The sequence below is a fragment of the Myxine glutinosa genome, chromosome 4 (assembly GCF_964187855.1).
Source record: "Myxine glutinosa chromosome 4, kmMyxGlut1.1, whole genome shotgun sequence".
Taxonomy (NCBI): domain Eukaryota; kingdom Metazoa; phylum Chordata; class Myxini; order Myxiniformes; family Myxinidae; genus Myxine; species Myxine glutinosa.
This window is the reverse complement of record NC_136264.1, coordinates 19,864,813-19,882,892: the sequence shown is the minus strand read 5'-3', so window position 1 is coordinate 19,882,892 and position 18,080 is coordinate 19,864,813. Positions and strand designations below refer to the sequence as shown.

The following is an 18,080-nucleotide window of genomic DNA, read 5'->3' as shown; positions in this document are numbered from 1 at the left end:
TATCTTCTTGCAAAACGCAGACGATACTTTTTTCAGCAGATAATATGCAAACTCGACCCACCCATGGGATGGGTACTCCACCATCTAATATATAAAGAAAAAGTTTGTTTGTGCATTTGTTTGTTCATTCATGCAGTGGGACCCTGTAGGAACAAGTGTAACCAAACTTTGCATGGCCTCCTCTTTCATCCAAAGGAAGGTCAAGGATTATGTTCGGATACAAAAATTTGACCCCAGATAAAACCAGATAGATTTAGAAAGAAACACACCTTTCTATATGAGGTCCCACAGGGGACAGTGCTTGCCAGAGCAGAAACTCTACCATGCAGTCCAAGGAACTGTCCGTAGAACTCTGAGATAAAATTATGAGGAGGTATAGATCTGGGGAAGGGTATAAAACAATTTCTCGAGTGTTGAAAGTTCCCAAGAGCACAGTGAGCTCCATCATTAGGAAATGGAAAGAATATGGAACGACCCAGACTCTTCCTAGAGCTGGCCGTCCAATCAAACAGAGCAACTGGGCAAGAAGGACCTTGGTCAAGGAGGTGACCAAAAACCCAATGACCACTCTGACAGAACTACAGAGTTCCTCGGCTCAGATGGGAGAACCTGCCGGAAGGACAACAGTCTCTGCAGCACTTCACAAATCTAGATTTATGGGGGAGTGGCCAGACAGAAGCCATTCCTGAGAAACAAGCACACGACAGCACGCATGGCGTTTGCAAAAAGGTACGTGAAAGACTGAGAGCTAGAGGCAAAAGATTCTGTGGTCTGATGAGACAAAAATTGAACTCTTTGGACTGAATGCAAAGCACTACCGAGCACATCTCATCACCCATCTTACACCATCCCTACCGTGAAGCATGGTGGTGGCAGCATCATACTATGGGGATGCTTTTAAGCATCAGGGACTGGGAGACTTTTAAGGATAGAGGGAACAATTAATGGAGCCAAATACAGGCAAATTGTTGAGAAGAACCTGCTTCAGAGTGCAAACGACCTTGACTATGGCGAAGATTTACTTTCCAACAGGATAATGACCCCAAACATACAGCCAAAGCAACACTGGAATGGCTTCTGAACAAGAATGTGAAAGTCCTTGAGTGGCCCAGCCAAAGCTCAGAGTTAAATCCCATTGAGCATCTGTGAAAAGGCTTGAAGATTGCTGTTCACCCACGCTCCCCATCCAACTTGATTTGAGCTTGAGCAAATCTGCAAGGACGAATAGGAGAAACTACCCAAATCCAAATGTGCAAAGCTGATACAGATATATACCCAAGAAGACTCAAAGCTGTAATCACTGCCAAAGGCGCTTCTACGAAGTATTGACTCAGGGGGTTGAATAATTATGTAAATTAGATATTTCTGCATTTAATTTTTAATTACACTGTAAAAAAAACTTCTAAAAATTCCACATTGACATTATGGGATATTATGTGTAGATCAGTGACAAAAATCTCAATTTAGTCCATTTTAAATTCAGGCTGTAACACACAACAAAATGTGAAAAAACTCAAGGGGGTGTGAATACTTTCTGAAGGCACTGTACATCAGATAATTATTCAACATATTGTGCTCCTCAATACAAAATGTATTCTCCTCTCAATTTCTCTGCATTCTTTTCTTAAGGTCTTTCTAAAATAAATGAAATTATTTCTTATCTTTGTGTTTTCAGTGCTATTGTTGCACAAGTATGTACATTAATGCATTCCAAGCAGAGGGAAAAGTCAATACATGTAAGCGGTGCATACTGTAGTCATGCCTTTGGAAGATTTCCCTCCTCGTATTCATTCATCTTGTTTGTGAGGATTTGTGGTTTGAGGATTTCCCTCCAACCCACAGCCCCACAAACTAATCTCAAAAACGTATTTAAACAAGGAGAAAAAGACATGAAATTTCATAGCCCCCATGGTTTTAGTAATTTTGCTGTGTGGAGTTAAATACTGCCAATCGGCCAGCTTTGGTTGGATTACAAACCAAATCTTCCACATATGTACACTCTCATGTATTGTCCTCATGCCAAGTTTTGAACAAAATCGGTCCATGCATGTCAGAGAAATTGTTGTGGACACGTGTAAGTAACAAAATGGCCACCATTTACAGTTGACACCGCACGTGAGAAAGCCTGTGTTTGCCTCAAAATCTTGTGTCCCAAACCCATTTATCTCTGTACCCACCTTACCCAGGCGTACCCAGCTGCTCCTGGACTCTGTGTCCTTCTCTCCTGACAAGGTGGAGAAGTTTCTGTCAAACCTCGACTGATGCTGCAACTGGACCAGACGGCATCAGCCCACGGGTCCTAAAATCCTGCTCTGCCGCTCTTTCACAACCTCTCCCTATTCTCTTCACCCTCTCTTTTGCTCAAGGTCATCTGCCTTCAGTTTGGAAATCAGCCAACATTACCACTTTACACAAAAATGTGCAAAAACAGATCCTTGCAACTACAGACCAATCAGCCTGCTCCCAATTATCAGCAAAGTCATGGAATCCATGATTGCTTTGGATATCAAATCCTTCCTCTTCTCCAATGTCTTGATCTCTGATCATCAATTTGGTTTCAGACCAGGTCACTCTACTCTGGAAATGCTGCTTCTGCTGTCAACAATGGATGGAGGTCCTCAATGCCAAACAGGAAATCAGAGGGGTCTCCCTTGACATATCACGTGCCTTCGATATGGTCTGGCACCCCGCTCTGCTCACCCAACTCTCATCCTATGGTATCCATGGAAATCTCCATGCATGGCTTGCAGACTTCCTCTCTGGTCGTAGTCAACGTGTGGCCCTGAATGGATTTCTTTCACCTCCCCTTCCTGTTCAAGCCTGGATTTGGCTTAGCGGTTAAGGTGCTGGCTCGGGGTCCTAGGATCCTGGGTTCAAATCCCACTCATCGCTGAATTAATACCAGGGGGGTTGACTCAGCCTGTCATCCTTCTGAGGTCGGCAAATTGAGTACCAGTTCACTGGTAATTCCCTGTGTGTCGCAACAAGCGACTAACAGGGTTGGCGACACGAAGGGCATCCGGCCGTAAAACATTGCTTCAAAAAGGGGACCACGGTGCCTGAAAAAGGCCAACCCCTGCTCTGCATGGGAAAATGGCCTCTAAAGGTGGTTCCGCTTCCCCTTCCTGTTCAGGCTGGAGTTCCCCAAGGCAGTGTTCTGGGCTCTGTGCTTTTTCTGGTCTTCATCAATGATCTCTCTGACTCTCTGGAAAATCCTCTCTATCTTTTTGCTGATGACTCCACTCTCTGCCGCTCCATTCCTCATCCCTCAGATCGGCAGTCTGCAGCCTCCTCACTCTCTGCAGACCTGGACAAAATCACAGACCGGTCAAACAAGTGGAACATGTCTTTCAATCCTGACAAATCTCACACTCATACTATGTCTCTCCGAAAAGACCGACTGGACAACACTCCCATCTACTTTCTCAACAATCATCTCCAAGAAGTTCTGTCACTCAATATTTTGGGTCTCACTATCTGTCATGATCTTTCCTGGGAAAACTACATTTCCAAGCTGGCCTCCAAAGCCAGTCGCCGACTGGGCATCCTCCGTCGTGTGAAGTCCTTCCTTGGCACACCTGAGCTCCTCAACACATACAAGGCCTTCATTCGCAGCTCAATGGAATACTGCTCTCCCCTATGGGCTGGTGCTTCTGCCTCACACCTGGCTCGGCTTCACGCTGTTGAAACCAAAGCTTTCAGAATCATTGGGATCTCCCGCGATGAAGCCGATTGTGAGAGCCTTTCACTCACTCACCGCAGGCAGGTAGGTGGTCTTTCTGTCTTCTACCGACTCCTATCCGGCCTAGCTCCCCCAGCTCTATCTGTGCTCTGTCCCCCAAATATTCCTGCAGGTCACACAAGATCTGCTAGCAAACCTCTTCTGGTGAAATTACCAAAATCAAGACTCACTGCTCACCTTCTTTCCTCTTTACTCCCGCCTCTGGAACAAACTCCCTCACACTCTTCAATCCCACTCCTCCCTCCAGGTCTTTAAAACAGCTGTTCACCACCATCTCTTATCTTCCCCCATCCAAAACCTTGATCGCTTCTACCCCGTTAATCCAGCCCAGATCCACTTTTTTGAAAATCGACTTCTTTCCTGGAAGTCCTAGCAGTGTCAATGTGTTTTATGCCACTCCCTCCCCATGCCCCTTCCCATTCCTACTCCCCCCAAGCCCTCTCCCTCCCACAGATCTCCCGATGTCCCTGTTCTCTGCTGTTGTACTTGTGTGCTTCCCTCTCTCTCCCCATCTTGTCTCCTGCTCCCTTTATTGTATGTTTTGTGTGTCCGTTTTTTCTTTTCTTTTTTTGTGGTTGATGTTAGCTCTTTCACGATCCGCGATCGTGTATACAAAAAACAACAACAAAAATAAATAATCGGCCATATTGGATCTTATCTCGAAAGAAAATGACGTGCATATGTGAGCCATCATTCATTATCCGTGTGCCAAGTTTGAACAAGATCGTAAATGCATGTCCGAGAAATGGTGGAGGATGTGTTCAGTCAACATCGGGTTTTTTACAACTAAAATGGTCGCCAGCCTAACAGTTGGCCGACTTTGATAAATCGCAAGATAAAGTGAGGTGCACGTATATGCTGTCATGTACTGTACTTGGCCAATTCTGAACAAAATCGGACCATGCATGTCCGAGAAATTGTTTGGGACACATTTAACCCTCTGGAGTCTACAAGCCGATTCTATCGGCTTGTCTCTAATCTTGTCTCTAATGTCTCTAATAATGTCTCTAATCTTGTCTCTAATGTCTCTCATGTCTCTAATCTAATAATGTCTCTAATCTCAAATTTGAATGCGGTTAGAGCCGATAACTTCGGCTTGTAGACATTTCGGCGCATGCGTGAAGCCGATAGAATCAGCTTGTAGACTCCAGAGGGTTAAGTATCAAAATGGCAGCCAGTCAGCAATCCTGAATCTGATATGGAAAGTAAACGCAAGTGCATATGTAAGCCATCATTCATTGTCGGTGTGCGAAGTTTGAACAACATCGGTAAATGCATGTCTGAAAAATGGTCGAGCACGTGTTCAATATCGGGTTTTTCCAACTACAATGGCCGCCATACGGCCAGCTTTGATTGCATCGCGAAACAAAATGATGTGCATATGTATTACCTCATGTCTTATCTTTTTGTCAAGTATGAACAAAATCTGTCCATACATTTTACACTTTCACAATCCCAAAGATATAGTTGCAGACGGATGGACGGACAGACTCAATCCATAAGCCCCTGTTTCGGACTAAGTCCAATGGGTGATAATAAACCAAAATATCTTTAGATTTCCACGTATTATAAACAATGCTGTCTTTTCACATCCTTCTTCTTAAGTAATCACCAGCCTTGCTAAGATTATGATCACCTTATGCTGAAGCTCTCCTATTATACAGTTGTGTATTTTTCTATTATGTTGCACGCATTATAAAATGAAATTCAATTGTGTCTCATGAAACGTCCACATAATAATGCAAGCACTGCTTCCTTTGACTTGTGCAACAAGCTGCGTGGGGGTGAGCTAGAAAATATATTATCATCAGGGAATATTGTATTATGTTAAAACATTTCACTAATAAGCAAGTAAACTTATATTAGTTTAGTATTTTCCATAACATAGTAAATAATATTGTATTCAGAAGTTTTTTTTTTTGTTTTTTTTTACAATGTGATTTTCTTTTTTCTTTCCATACCAGATGCCTGCCAACCATTTAATTTGTCAGTGACAGCACACAACACAACATCTGTGTCCATCAGCTGGATTTCCCCAAGAAATAACACCGACACCAGTCTTGTCTCTTGGTCATATTCTGGAAATGAAATCCAAAATCAAACTACAACCGACAAAGACCTCATGATCATGGGACTTTTACCTGGCAGAAGCTACTCTGTGACAGTCTCTTTGGTAGACTGTAATGGCACAGGAAGAAATCCAGCAGGCATCATTGTACAAACAGGTATGCAGCAAATGGGCATGAAGCATCCTCTATTTGGTTGGGTAGAACTAAAATCATGAAAAAGAAAACTATACAAAATAATTTTCTTCAATGACAACTGGTTTTTTTTGGGGGTTTGTTTTTGTATACAAGATCGAGGCTCGTGAAAGAGCTAACATTAATCACACAAAAAGTCAAACCGACACACAAAACACAAAATAAGGGGAGCGGTAGACAATATGGGGAGAGAGGGGGAAGGACACAAACACAACATTTGAGAGCAGGGACATCGAGAGAAATGTGGGAGGGGGAGGGCTTGGGGGGAGGTGGGAGAGGTATAAAACATATGAACACTGCAAGGACTTCCAGGAAGGAAGTTGGAATTTCAAAGAAAGTGTATCTGGGGTGAATTAGCGGGGGTAGAAATTGTTTAAAGCAGAAAAGGTAGAAAAGTAGAAAAGAAATTGTTTCAACTCACATTTTATCTGTTCATTTACGAGACGCAGTACGAGTAAACAGTATTTACGAACAAACAGTATTTATGAACAAACAGTATTTACCAACAAACAGTATTTACGAACAAACAGTATTCAGTATTTACGAAAAAACAGTATTCAGTATTTACGAACAAACAGTATTTAGTATTTACGAACAAACAGTATTCAGTATTTACGAACAAACAGTATTCAGTATTTACGAACAAACAGTATTCAGTATTTACGAACAAACAGTATTCAGTATTTACGAACAAACAGTATTCAGTATTTACGAACAAACAGTATTCAGTATTTACGAACAAACAGTATTCAGTATTTACGAACAAACAGTATTCAGTATTTACGAACAAACAGTATTCAGTATTTATGAACAAAATATGAAATCCAAGAGACCCAAAAGTTTGAGCTTCCATTGATACTCCAAAACCTTTGGTTCTATATATACAGTATATATATAATATATATATATATATATATATATATAAGCTTTGTTGAATTTGAAAATTGTATTATAAACGATTGTTATATTGAAACATGAATACTTGATCTCACAGCTCTTGTTCGAGTAATTAATGAATTTAACTTTTAAAACGGCACCTGACAGATACAGATAATTTTATTGCCATACGTAGCATCCATGAATATCACAGAACGACATTGGAATTCTTTGAATACGAGTGCTCTCAAATAAAAGTACAATTTGACAAAAAATAAAAGCAGACATATAAAAATCAAGATTCATGGTTTAAATGTTGGACCCACACTTGGATAAAAGCTATTCCTGAAACGGTTGGTTGTTTTTTTTAATACTGTGGTACCGATGGTGAGAATGTAGTGGTTTGAACTTTTTTTTTTTTTTTTTTTTTGTATACAGGATCGAGGCTCGTGAAAGAGCTAACATTTATCACACAAGCAAATCAAACAGACAAACAAGGTATATAAAAGGGGAGCGGTAGACAAGATGGGGAGAGAAGGGGAAGCACACAAACACAACATTTGAGAGCAGGGACATCGAGATGTGTGGGAGGGAGAGGGCTTGAGGGGAGGAGGCGTGGGAAGGGGGGGGGGGGGTGGGAGAAGTATAAAACACAAAGACACCAAGGCCTTCCAGGAAAGAAGTTGGCATTTCAAAAAAGTGGATTTGGGGTGAAATTAGCGATGGTAGAAAAGATCAAGGTTTTGGATGGGGGAAGACAGGAGATGGTGGTGAACAGCTGTTTTAAAGACCTGGATGGAGGAGTGCGATTGAAGAGAGTGAGGGAGTTTGTTCCAGAGGCGGGAGAAAAGAGGAATGAAGGAGTGAAGGCGAGCAGAGAGCCTTGATTTTGGCAGTTTAACCATAAGAGGGTTGCAGGCAGATCTTGTGCGACCTGTAGGAGTTCTTGGGAGACAGAGCCCAGAGAGAGCTGGGGGGGCAAGGCCAGAGAGGAGTCGGTAGAAGACGGAAAGACCACCAACCTGCCTGCGGTGAGTAAGTGAAAGGCCCTCGGAGATAGCATCATCGCGGGAGATTCCAATGATTCTGAACGCTTTGGTTTCAACAGCGTGAAGACGAGCTAGGTGTCAGGCAGGAGCACCAGCCCAGAGGGGAGAGCAGTATTCCTCAACCTCAATGTTAAAAAATGTTGTTGCGTTCGTTGCAATGTTGACAGCAGTATTCCTCAATGTTAAACGCAGGATAACTAGAATCATTAACAATATTTGAGGCTTTGGCAAAACATCTGGACGTGTCGATAACCTCAAGTGCAGGTAGGTCAACACCAATGATCCTCTGGGCAACACGAACAACTCTTTCCAACATCTTGAGGTCGTGTGCAGTGATGTTGCCAAACCAAACAATTATAATCGATCCCGTTAAAATATTTTAAATAACACTGCGGTAAAAGTTCACTAAAACATCGCGATGCATACCAATTTTTTTCAGCCATCTAACGAAGTACAGGTGCTGCTGGGCCTTTTTAGCGATACATCCAGTCTGGCGTTGCATATCATGGAGCTTAATGTCTGCCATTTCTGATTGTAGCTTTGCGATGTGCTCACATTAGCCATGGTCGGTGTAATGGTGTCAATGAGATGATCAGCCAGATCCGCAGTCGCGGGTAGTGCAAGCTCTGCATTAGCTGCAAGTATCATGTGGATGTGTGGTGTTAAACGTTGCAAAAACAACTCACAAAGGAGTGACTGGTCGAAGGTGGTGTGCGGTCACCAAGAACTGCTGGATTTGACACAGTAGTTGTGTGGGTCTTCAATCTCCTAAGTCCTCGATTGTAAGGAGTTGTTAAAAGCGGCGGTGCTCAAACGGCGTCATGCACTTTATGAGCGTGGCCTTCAAAATCTTGTGCGGAGCATTAGTTGGAGGTTGTATTAAAATACCTCTCACCTCTGTCATATATGTATTCTGGTGAAAAGGATCCAACAATGTATTTGAACCGCGTTGACTCAGTGGTAATGTTCTGGGTGTTGAATCGCTTTTCGACTTAGGTAAACCACAGCTGTGGGTCCTTAGGCCAGAATGGCGGAAGTTTTAACCAAACTGTTGCCACAGATGAAGCCGGTTGAGTGACCGGGAAAGGCGCAGCTGCTGGATTGTTCCCAGTGAATGATTGGTCATTTGTTGTAACACATTGTCCGTCCATTTGTATCACGTCACGACCACCAATGTAGCATAAAAGGAAAAGACATCCAAGGCATTTGAAATCCGCGTTGATCCTTTACATGACCAACCTGGTCTTTACAAACCATGAGTCTGGCATTTCACTCAGGCCGACTGGGACGGTCTTCAAGCAGCCATCAATCGTCTGGATTGGTCTCCCATCTCCACTGCCTCTGACATCAATTCTTCCTGGGAATTCTTCCAAAGCAAACTGATCTCTCTCATGCACAGATTTATCCCATCTCGCCTTCAATTGTCTTACCCTTCCTCCCGTCCATGGTACACTGAATCTTGTGGTGAGGCAGTTGCCCTGAAACAACTTGCCTTTGCCTCTTGGAAGGCTAATCCAACTGAAGGAAATCTCAGTTCCTTCCACCAAGCTCGGAACAAGTGTGTGTCTACCCTCAGGAGTGCCAGGAAGCACTATCTCTCCTCACTCAAGAATGAACTCTCAAACCTGTCTCCTTCCTCCAAATCCTGGTGGCGTCTGGTCAAATCCGTTTCTGGTGTTTGTTCCCCCTCCATCCCCTCCCTTACCTCAAATGGCCACACAGTTGACATCGCACGTGACAAAGCCGAATGCCTCAACTCTGTGTTCGCCTCGAAATCCTTAGTCCCAAACCCATCTCTCTCTGTTCCCACCTTTCCCAGTCGAACCCAAATGCTCCTGGACTCTGTGTCCTTCTCTCCTGACAAGGTGGAGGAGTTTTTGTCAAACCTCGACTCTGATTCTGCAACTGGACCAGACGGCATCAGCCCACGGGTCCTAAAATCCTGCTCTGCCGCTCTATCTCACCCTCTCTCTGTTCTTTTAACCCTATCTTTTGCTCAAGGTCATCTGCCAGCATCCTGGAAATCAGCTAACATTACCGCTTTACACAAAAAAGGTGCAAAAACAGATCCTTGCAACTACAGACCAATCAGCCTGCTCCCAATTATCAGCAAAGTCATGGAATCCATCATTGCTTCGGATATGAAATCTTTCCTCTTCTCCAATGGCTTGATCTCTGATCATCAATTTGGTTTCAGACCAGGTCACTCTACTCTGGACATGCTGCTTCTGCTGTCTCAACAATGGATGGAGGTCCTGAATGCCAAACAGGAAATCAGAGCTGTCTCCCTTGACATATCAAGGGCCTTTGATACGGTCTGGCACCCAGCTCTGCTCACCAAACTCTCCTCCTATGGTATCCATGGAAATCTCCATGCATGGCTTGCGGACTTCCTCTCTGGTCGTAGTCAACGTGTGGCCCTGAATGGATTTCTCTCATCTCCCCTTCCTGTTCAGGCTGGAGTTCCCCAAGGAAGTGTGCTGGGCCCTGTGCTTTTTCTGGTCTTTATCAATGATCTCTCTGACTCTCTGGAAAATCCTCTCTATCTCTTTGCTGATGACTCCACTCTCTGCCGCTCCATTCCTCTTCCCTCAGATAGGCAGTCTGCAGCCTCCTCACTCTCTGAAGACCTGGACAAAATCACAGACTGGTCAAACAAGTGGAACATGTCTTTCAATCCTGCCAAATCTCACTCTCTTACTATGTCTCTCCGAAAAGATCGACTGGACAACCCTCTCATCTACTTTCTCAACAATCCTCTCCAAGAAGTTCTGTCACTCAAGCTTTTGGGTCTCACTATCTGCCATGATCTTTCTTGGGAAAACCACATTTCCAAGCTGGCCTCCAAAGCCAGTCGCCGACTGGGCATCCTCCGTCGTGCGAAGTCCTTCCTCGGCACACCTGAGCTCCTCACCACATACAAGGCTTTCATCCGCAGCTCAATGGAATACTGTTCTCCCCTATGGGCTGGTGCTCCTGCCTCACACCTGGCTCGGCTTCACGCTGTTGAATCCAAAGCTTTCAAAATCATTGGAATCTCCCGCGATGAAGCTATCTCTGAGGGCCTTTCACTCACTCACCGCAGGCAGGTAGGTGGTCTTTCTGTCTTCTACCGACTCCTCTCCGGCCTTGCTCCCCCAGCTCTCTCCGTGCTCTGTCCCCCAAATATTCCTACAGGTCGCACAAGATCTGCCAGCAACCCTCTGATGGTTAAACTACCGAAATCTCGGCTCTCTGCTCACCTTCACTCTTTCATTCCTCTTTTCTCCCGCCTGTGGAACAAACTCCCACACTCCCTTCAATCCCTCTCCTCCCTCCAGGTCTTTAAAACAGCTGTTCACCACCATCTCTTATCTTCCCCCATCCATAACCTTGATCTTTTCTACCCCTACTAATTCACCCCAGATCCACCTTGTTTGAAATTCCAACTTATTTCCTGGAAATCCTGGCAGTGTCCATATGTTTATACCTCTCCCACCCCCCCCCCCCCTTCACATGCCTCCCCCCCCTTCACATGCCTCCCCCCTTCACATGCCTCCCCCCCAAAGCCCTCTCCCTCCCACAGATCTCTCGATGTCTCCATGTCTCTCGGTCCCTGCTCTCAAATGTTGTGTTTGTGTCCTTCCCCCTCTCTCCCCATCTTGTCTACCGCTCCCTATGTTATATGTTTTATGTGTCGGTTTGTCTTTCTGTGTGATTAATTTTCGCTCTTTCACGAGCCTCGATCTTGTATACAAAAAAAAAAAAAAAAAAAAAAAAAAAAACCAAACCGCACTCGGAACTTCCGGTTGCACCCGGTACTGAAATCCCTCAATCATCCCTAGATAAAGCATATTTACATATTACCACATGAAAGGCAAAATGATGCCGCTATACACTTTACCTTCACTCTAATATCACCAATTTTTTTGGTCTATTGATGTTTATATTGTTGCAGATCCCTCACCTCCAGCAAATCTCACGACAACGAAACGTAATATCACTTCCATCACTGTCAGTTGGAGTGCACCGAGTGATCCTAACAAGGACAACTACAGCTACAATGTAACATGGTTTCAACTTGGAAGTTCATTTTTGACTTACTTCAATCAGACATTTCAGACAATCATGACTTACTCCAAAAGCACCAATCAGACAGCGTTCACAATTGCTCAGCTTTTGCCCTGGCAGAAGTACTCTGTGAACGTCTCTTCTGTTATCGCCAATGGAAACAGTGTGCCCATCACTTTAGAGGCGATGACAGGTATTATTTTCCACCAACTTTTTCCATCAATTACCTTCTTTATTAAATTGCTTTATTACCTTGCGCTCGCGACGCGAAAAGCAGTGTTACGAAATCAGTTACGTTCGTACGTACGTACATGCATATGTCATACGTTTCTGCATTTTTTATATTAATTTTATCGTCAAGCGTTGGTCCGATTGACATGAAATTTTGCCAGATAAGAGCGCTCCTCCTGTATAATTTTTTTCATGATAATTATGACGTCATAGGTCACGTGGTACAGGCGCCATCTTGGAAAAATCGAAAAACTTTGCACCTCGCTCCGAAACCTCTCCATGGAAAAAATTGAAACATGGTGTGTTGTCAAGTGCTCCCCATGGGGAATAAGATATATTAATGATGATGTCGTTGGTGCCTTCATTATGACCTCATAATTCAACAAGTACAATGCTTGATCTGATCAGTATGAATTTTTTTTTTTCTCTGCAACTGTTGGTCCAATGGACACGAAATTATCACCATAGGAGCGCCTCCTCCAGTAGAATCGTTTTATTGATAATTACGATGTCGTGATCACGTGATATAGGCACCATCTTGGAAAAAAGAAAAAAAAGTTGCACCTCCATATCTCTGAAACCACTCCATGAAAAGATTGAAATGTGGCTTATTGTAAAGAACTCCACATGGGGCATAAGTGTTGTCAACGATGATGTCATGCGTGCCACAAGTACAATGCTTAGTCTGATCAGTTTGAAATTTATTGAGCGTGATCGATGCAACAATTTTATTGGAGAATGTAAATTTATGATGTCATCGGTCACGTGGTCTGGCAGCCATATTGGATCAAAAAAATATTTAAAGACAGAACAGTTTGCTCGCACCAAGTTGACTGTGCGGGGTAAGTATTCCATGAATACCATCTCGTTGTGTTTTGTGACCAACCAAACCTCACTCATAACTTCCGGTTGCACCTGGTACCAAAAACCCTCGATCAACTCGAGAACAAGCATATTTACACATTACCACATGAAAGGCAAAATGATGCCGCTATACACTTTACCTTCACTAATATCACCAATTTTGTTTGTCTATTGATGTTTATATTGTTGCAGATCCCTCACCTCCAGCAAACCTCACGACGACTAAACGTAATATCACTTCCATCACTGTCAGTTGGAGTGCACCGAGTGATCCTAACAAGGACAACTACAGCTACAATGTAACATGGTTTCAACTTGGAAGTTCATTTTTGACTTACTTCAAAAGCACCAATCAGACAGCGCTCACCATTGCTCAACTTTTACCTGGGCAGAAGTACTCTGTGAACGTCTCTTCTGTTATCTCCAATGGAAACAGTGTGCCCATCACTTTAGAGGCGATGACAGGTATTGTTTTTCCACCAACCTTTTCCATCAATCACCTTCTTTCTTAGATTGCTTTGTTGTGTTTTATGCTTTGCACAGCTCTTGCCTTTACGTTGGCACCAGTGATGCAGGTTAAATGCCAATTATTTTTGTGCTGTATATGTATACATCCCTCAACAACATAAGACGTATTTTGAAGGAATGTGGGACACAAAGATCATCTTTCACATGACTTAGACTACATGCAATAGGCCTGGGCCAGAGAATTAAGTTTATTGGGATTGTTATATCCACCGTATATATATACTGTAGATACCAGATGGTTACATCCCACTTTCTTTTTAAATATCGTTCCCTTTACTTCTTTATTTCCTCACTAGGATGAGTACCTGTCCCAAGTGATGGGAAAAGCTAGCATAGGATCCCCCTCCCCTCTCTCCTCCCTCTCCCACTCCCTCTCTCCCACTCCCCTGTCTCTCCCCCACTCCCCTTTCTCTCCCCCACTCCCTGTCTCTCCCCCACTCCCTGTCTCTCCCCCACTCCCTGTCTCTCCCCCACTCCCTGTCTCTCCCCCACTCCACTCTCTCCCCCACTCCCCTGTCTCTTCCTCACTCCCCTGTCTCTCTCCCACTCCCCTCTTTCACCCACTCCTCTTTCCCCCTCCTCCATTCCCCCATCCCTCCCCACTCCCTCGTCTCCCCTCTCTTCCCGACTCATCTTCACGCATGTTCAAATGGAATACGTAACCATGCCAACAGTTTTTTCAACCAAGTAAATCGATGATTACCTTTCCAACAATAGATAATCGGGTGAAGGCACAGGGCAGGGGTTGGAGTTCAAAACCGCAAACAGACGTTTTTTGGTTGCAAAATACATTGCCAGATAAAGAAGAAGAAGTCATCGTGTGCAGATATACAGTCACGTGAAAAAGTAAGTACACCCCATGTAAAGTTTTGACCTTTTCAACATATTTCAACATACAGCTATTTGATCTTCATTTCAACAATATTGATAGATAAAGGTGATATAATATAACAAATATCATGAAACATTTACATTTTACCGTCGATTGTATAATTTCCCCGGTGTGTGCCCCGGTTTAGAATAGGTACACCGTATCCCTGCGTGTCGTAAGAGGCGACGAAAAGGGTTGGCGTCAGGAAGGGCATCCGGCCATAAAAACATTGCCTCAAAAAGAGAACCATGACAATTACAACTACATATGGGCAGGGTACAGCCCGAAGTACCCCGTGGGGGACCCCACTCCCTCTCGTCAAAACTCAAGGTGGGGAACCCGATCGAAGCAAGGATGGAAATCATTCCATTTATGACGACGAAAAGTCTGATGCCCGACGTGGAGATCGGTTTCTGAGGTTTGGGACATGGAATGTAGGGACAATGACAGGTAGATCAGGAGAAGTGGTGGAAGTATTGGTCAGAAGAAGAGTGGACATATGTTGTGTGCAAGAGATGAGATGGAAGGGAAGTGGTGTAAGAATGGTGAAGGGTAGGCAGGGACAGAAATACAAGTTTGTGTGGCAAGGGTGCCCGGAGGGCGTGAATGGTGTTGGTGTCCTGTTTTCTGAGGAGTTTGTAGACAGTGTGGTGAGTGTGATGAGAGTGAGTGAAAGGTTGATGATGGTGAAAATGATGATTGGAAAGCTCTTGGTGAACATCATCTCAGGATATGCTCCGCAGGTTGGTTGGAGTGATGAAGAGAAGGACAAGTTCTGGTGTGCGATAGAGAAGCTGATGGAAAACGTGAAAGATGAGGAAGTTGTTGTGGTTGGAGGAGACCTAAATGGACATGTGGGAAGGAGTATGGACGGTTTTGAGGGAGTTCATGGGGTTTAAGGATATGGTGTGAGAAATGGAGAAGGTGAAAGGATTTTGGAGTTTGCTGATGGAGCTGATTTGTTGATTTGTAATACTCAGTTCCAGAAAGAGGATAATAAGCTTGTTACATACACGTCAGGTGGGTCAACGACAACCGTTGACTACCTGATGGTGCGTAGGCGAGATAGGGGGCACCTCCGGGACACAAAGGTGATCCCGGGGGAAGAGGCTGTTTCACAGCACCACTTGGTTGTCTGTGACATAAGGGTGAAAGGTGCGAGGAGAGCTCGGCGGGTGAAGTACCAACCGAGAATGAAGGTGTGGAGGCTGAAAGAGGTGACAGTGAGGGAGGCATTAAAAGAGAGGCTGAGTATGGTCAGGGATGATGTGGTTGAGCTTGAAAGTGGTTGGATGTCAATGAAAGATAGTCTGTTGGGAGCCGTTGGTGAGGTATGTGGATGGACAAAAGGACCACCGAGGCACTCAAAACATGGTGGTGGGATGACGAAGTTGGAAAGAGGATTGACGAGAAGAGGAAGAAGTTCAAGGAGTGGCAGAAGGCAAAGGGTACGGGGGCAGAAAAGGCAGAGCATGAAAGTTATAAGGCAGCCAAGAAGGCTGCAAAGAAAGAGGTAGCAAAGGCACAGGAGGCATGTAGGAAAATGTTCGGAGAATGCTTGGATTCGCAAGAGGGTCAGAGAGCGGTATTCAGAATTGCAAAGCAGATAGCGAAAGAGAGGTGCGATGTGATGGGGGTGAGTTGCTTGAATGATGAAGCGGGACGAATCGTTGTGGACCCACATGGAATTAAAGGAAGATGGAAGAGATATATGGAAATACTGTTGAATACAAAGAATGAATGGGATGGCAACATAGAGAGTAACCCAGTTTTAGGACCGGCAGAGAAGATAACCGAGAAGGAAGTTCAGGAAGTGATAAAAGCAATGAAGAGTAGAAAAGCGGGAGGGCCGATGGGAGTTGTGGGAGATATGTTGAAGGCAGCGGGAAATTGGGGTGTGAAGAGAATGACAGAGATCTGCAATCTGGTGGTGAAAGAAGGCCGCATTCCAGTGGATTGGGAACTGAGTACCCTCGTCCCTCTATACAAGGGGAAAGGTGACCCTCTGGACTGTCGCTCGTATCGAGCGATAAAGTTATTGGAGCATGGAATGAAGGTATTGGAAAGGGTGTTGGAGAGGAGGACAAGGAAGAAAGTGAAGATTGACGAAATGCAGTTTGGATTTATGCCAGGAAGAGGAATGACAGATGCGCTTTTTATTGTGAGGCAGTTGCAGGAGAAGTATATGGAGAAGAGGAAGAAGTTGTTTCTTGGGTTTGTTGATCTGGAGAAAGCATTCGATAGGGTTCCACGTGAAGTAGTGACATGGGCATTGAGGAAGTTAGGAGTGGAGGAATGGTTGATCAGAGTGGTGATGGCAATGTACAAAAGAGCATGCACAGCTGTAAGGACGAAGGACGGGAACAGTGGTGAGTTTGAGGTGAAGGTGGGAGTGCATCAGGGGTCGGTACTAAGTCCACTACTATTTGTAGCTGTGATGGAGGTGCTGGCTCGGAACGTAAAGGAGGGTTTACCGTGGGAGTTGTTGTATGCAGATGATCTGGTGTTGATTGCAGAAAGTATGGATGGACTGAAGGAGAAGATGAACAAGTGGAAGGAATGTATGGAGACAAAAGGTCTGAAGGTGAATATCGGAAAAACGAAGGTGATGGCAAGTGGTAAAGCATGTGGTGAGGTGGAAAGAACTGGGAAGTGGCCGTGTGCTGTGTGCAGGAAGGGTGTCGGAGTGAATTCCATTCAATGTACAATGTGCGCTGAGTGGGTACATCAAAAATGTAGTGGTCTGAGAGGGTCATTAACCAGTGTGGCAGCTACATTCAAGTGTAAGGTGTGCACAGAGGGAGCTGCAGATGGAGGAAATGTTGAGTTGGATCTTGGAGACGTCGTGAAGCTGGAAGGTGTGAAAACATTTTGTTACCTAGGAGACATGCTGAATGGAGAAGGTGGATCAGAGTCGGCAGCGGTTGCTTGAGTGAGATGTGCATGGAAGAAGTTTTGGGAACTGAGTGGCGTGCTGACGAGGAGGGGAGTGTCGTTGAAGCTGAAGGGAAAGCTGTATGCTGCATGTGTGAGAAGTGTTATGATTTATGGGAGCGAGACATGGGTAATGAACGTAGAGCAGCAACGAAGGCTGGAAAGGGTAGAAATGCGAATGGTTCGGTGGATGTGTGGAGTATCGTTGAGAGAGAGGAAGACAAATGATGAATTGCGAAAGATGATGGGAATAGAGCCTGTGATGGATGCTGTGAAGAGAAACAGGTTGAGATGGTTTGGTCATGTGTTGAGGAAGGATGAAAGTGACTGGTTGAGAAGAGTGATGGAAATGAATGTGGGGGGAAGTAGAGGACGGGGAAGACCGAGAAAGACTTGGCTGAAGATGGTCGAATAAGAAATGCGGGCAAGGGGGTTAACAAGGGGAGATGCAGAAAATAGGGCAATATGGAGAAGATTGTCATGGGGACAGCAAGGCTAACCCCCGCTCTAGCAGGGAAAATGGCCTTAAAATGCCTGTTGTTGTTGTTGTTGTCCATTGTATAATTTAAATAAACATAAATGCAAATTTCGCATGTGGAAAAAGTAAGTACACCCCTACATTTATCACTACTTCAAATACCTAAAATTAAATCAGGTGCACCAGCTCAGGTGCA

General features: G+C 44.4%; 2 protein-coding genes across 2 annotated transcripts in view; both read left to right on the top strand.

Moving 5' to 3' along the window:
- LOC137425804 (fibronectin-like) overlaps positions 1-18,080 on the top strand; it is a 1,588,206-nt gene that overhangs the window by 258,366 nt on the left and 1,311,760 nt on the right. The gene's annotated exons all lie outside the window — the stretch shown is intronic.
- The window catches only part of LOC144891467 (uncharacterized), a 53,930-nt gene that overhangs the window by 12,007 nt on the left and 23,843 nt on the right, over positions 1-18,080 (top strand). The window contains exons 4-6 of the mRNA XM_078775083.1: positions 5,707-5,967; positions 11,866-12,171; positions 13,266-13,538. Of these exons, the coding sequence (XP_078631209.1) occupies positions 5,707-5,967; positions 11,866-12,171; positions 13,266-13,538 (840 nt within the window). The remainder of the gene's footprint in view (positions 1-5,706; positions 5,968-11,865; positions 12,172-13,265; positions 13,539-18,080) is intronic.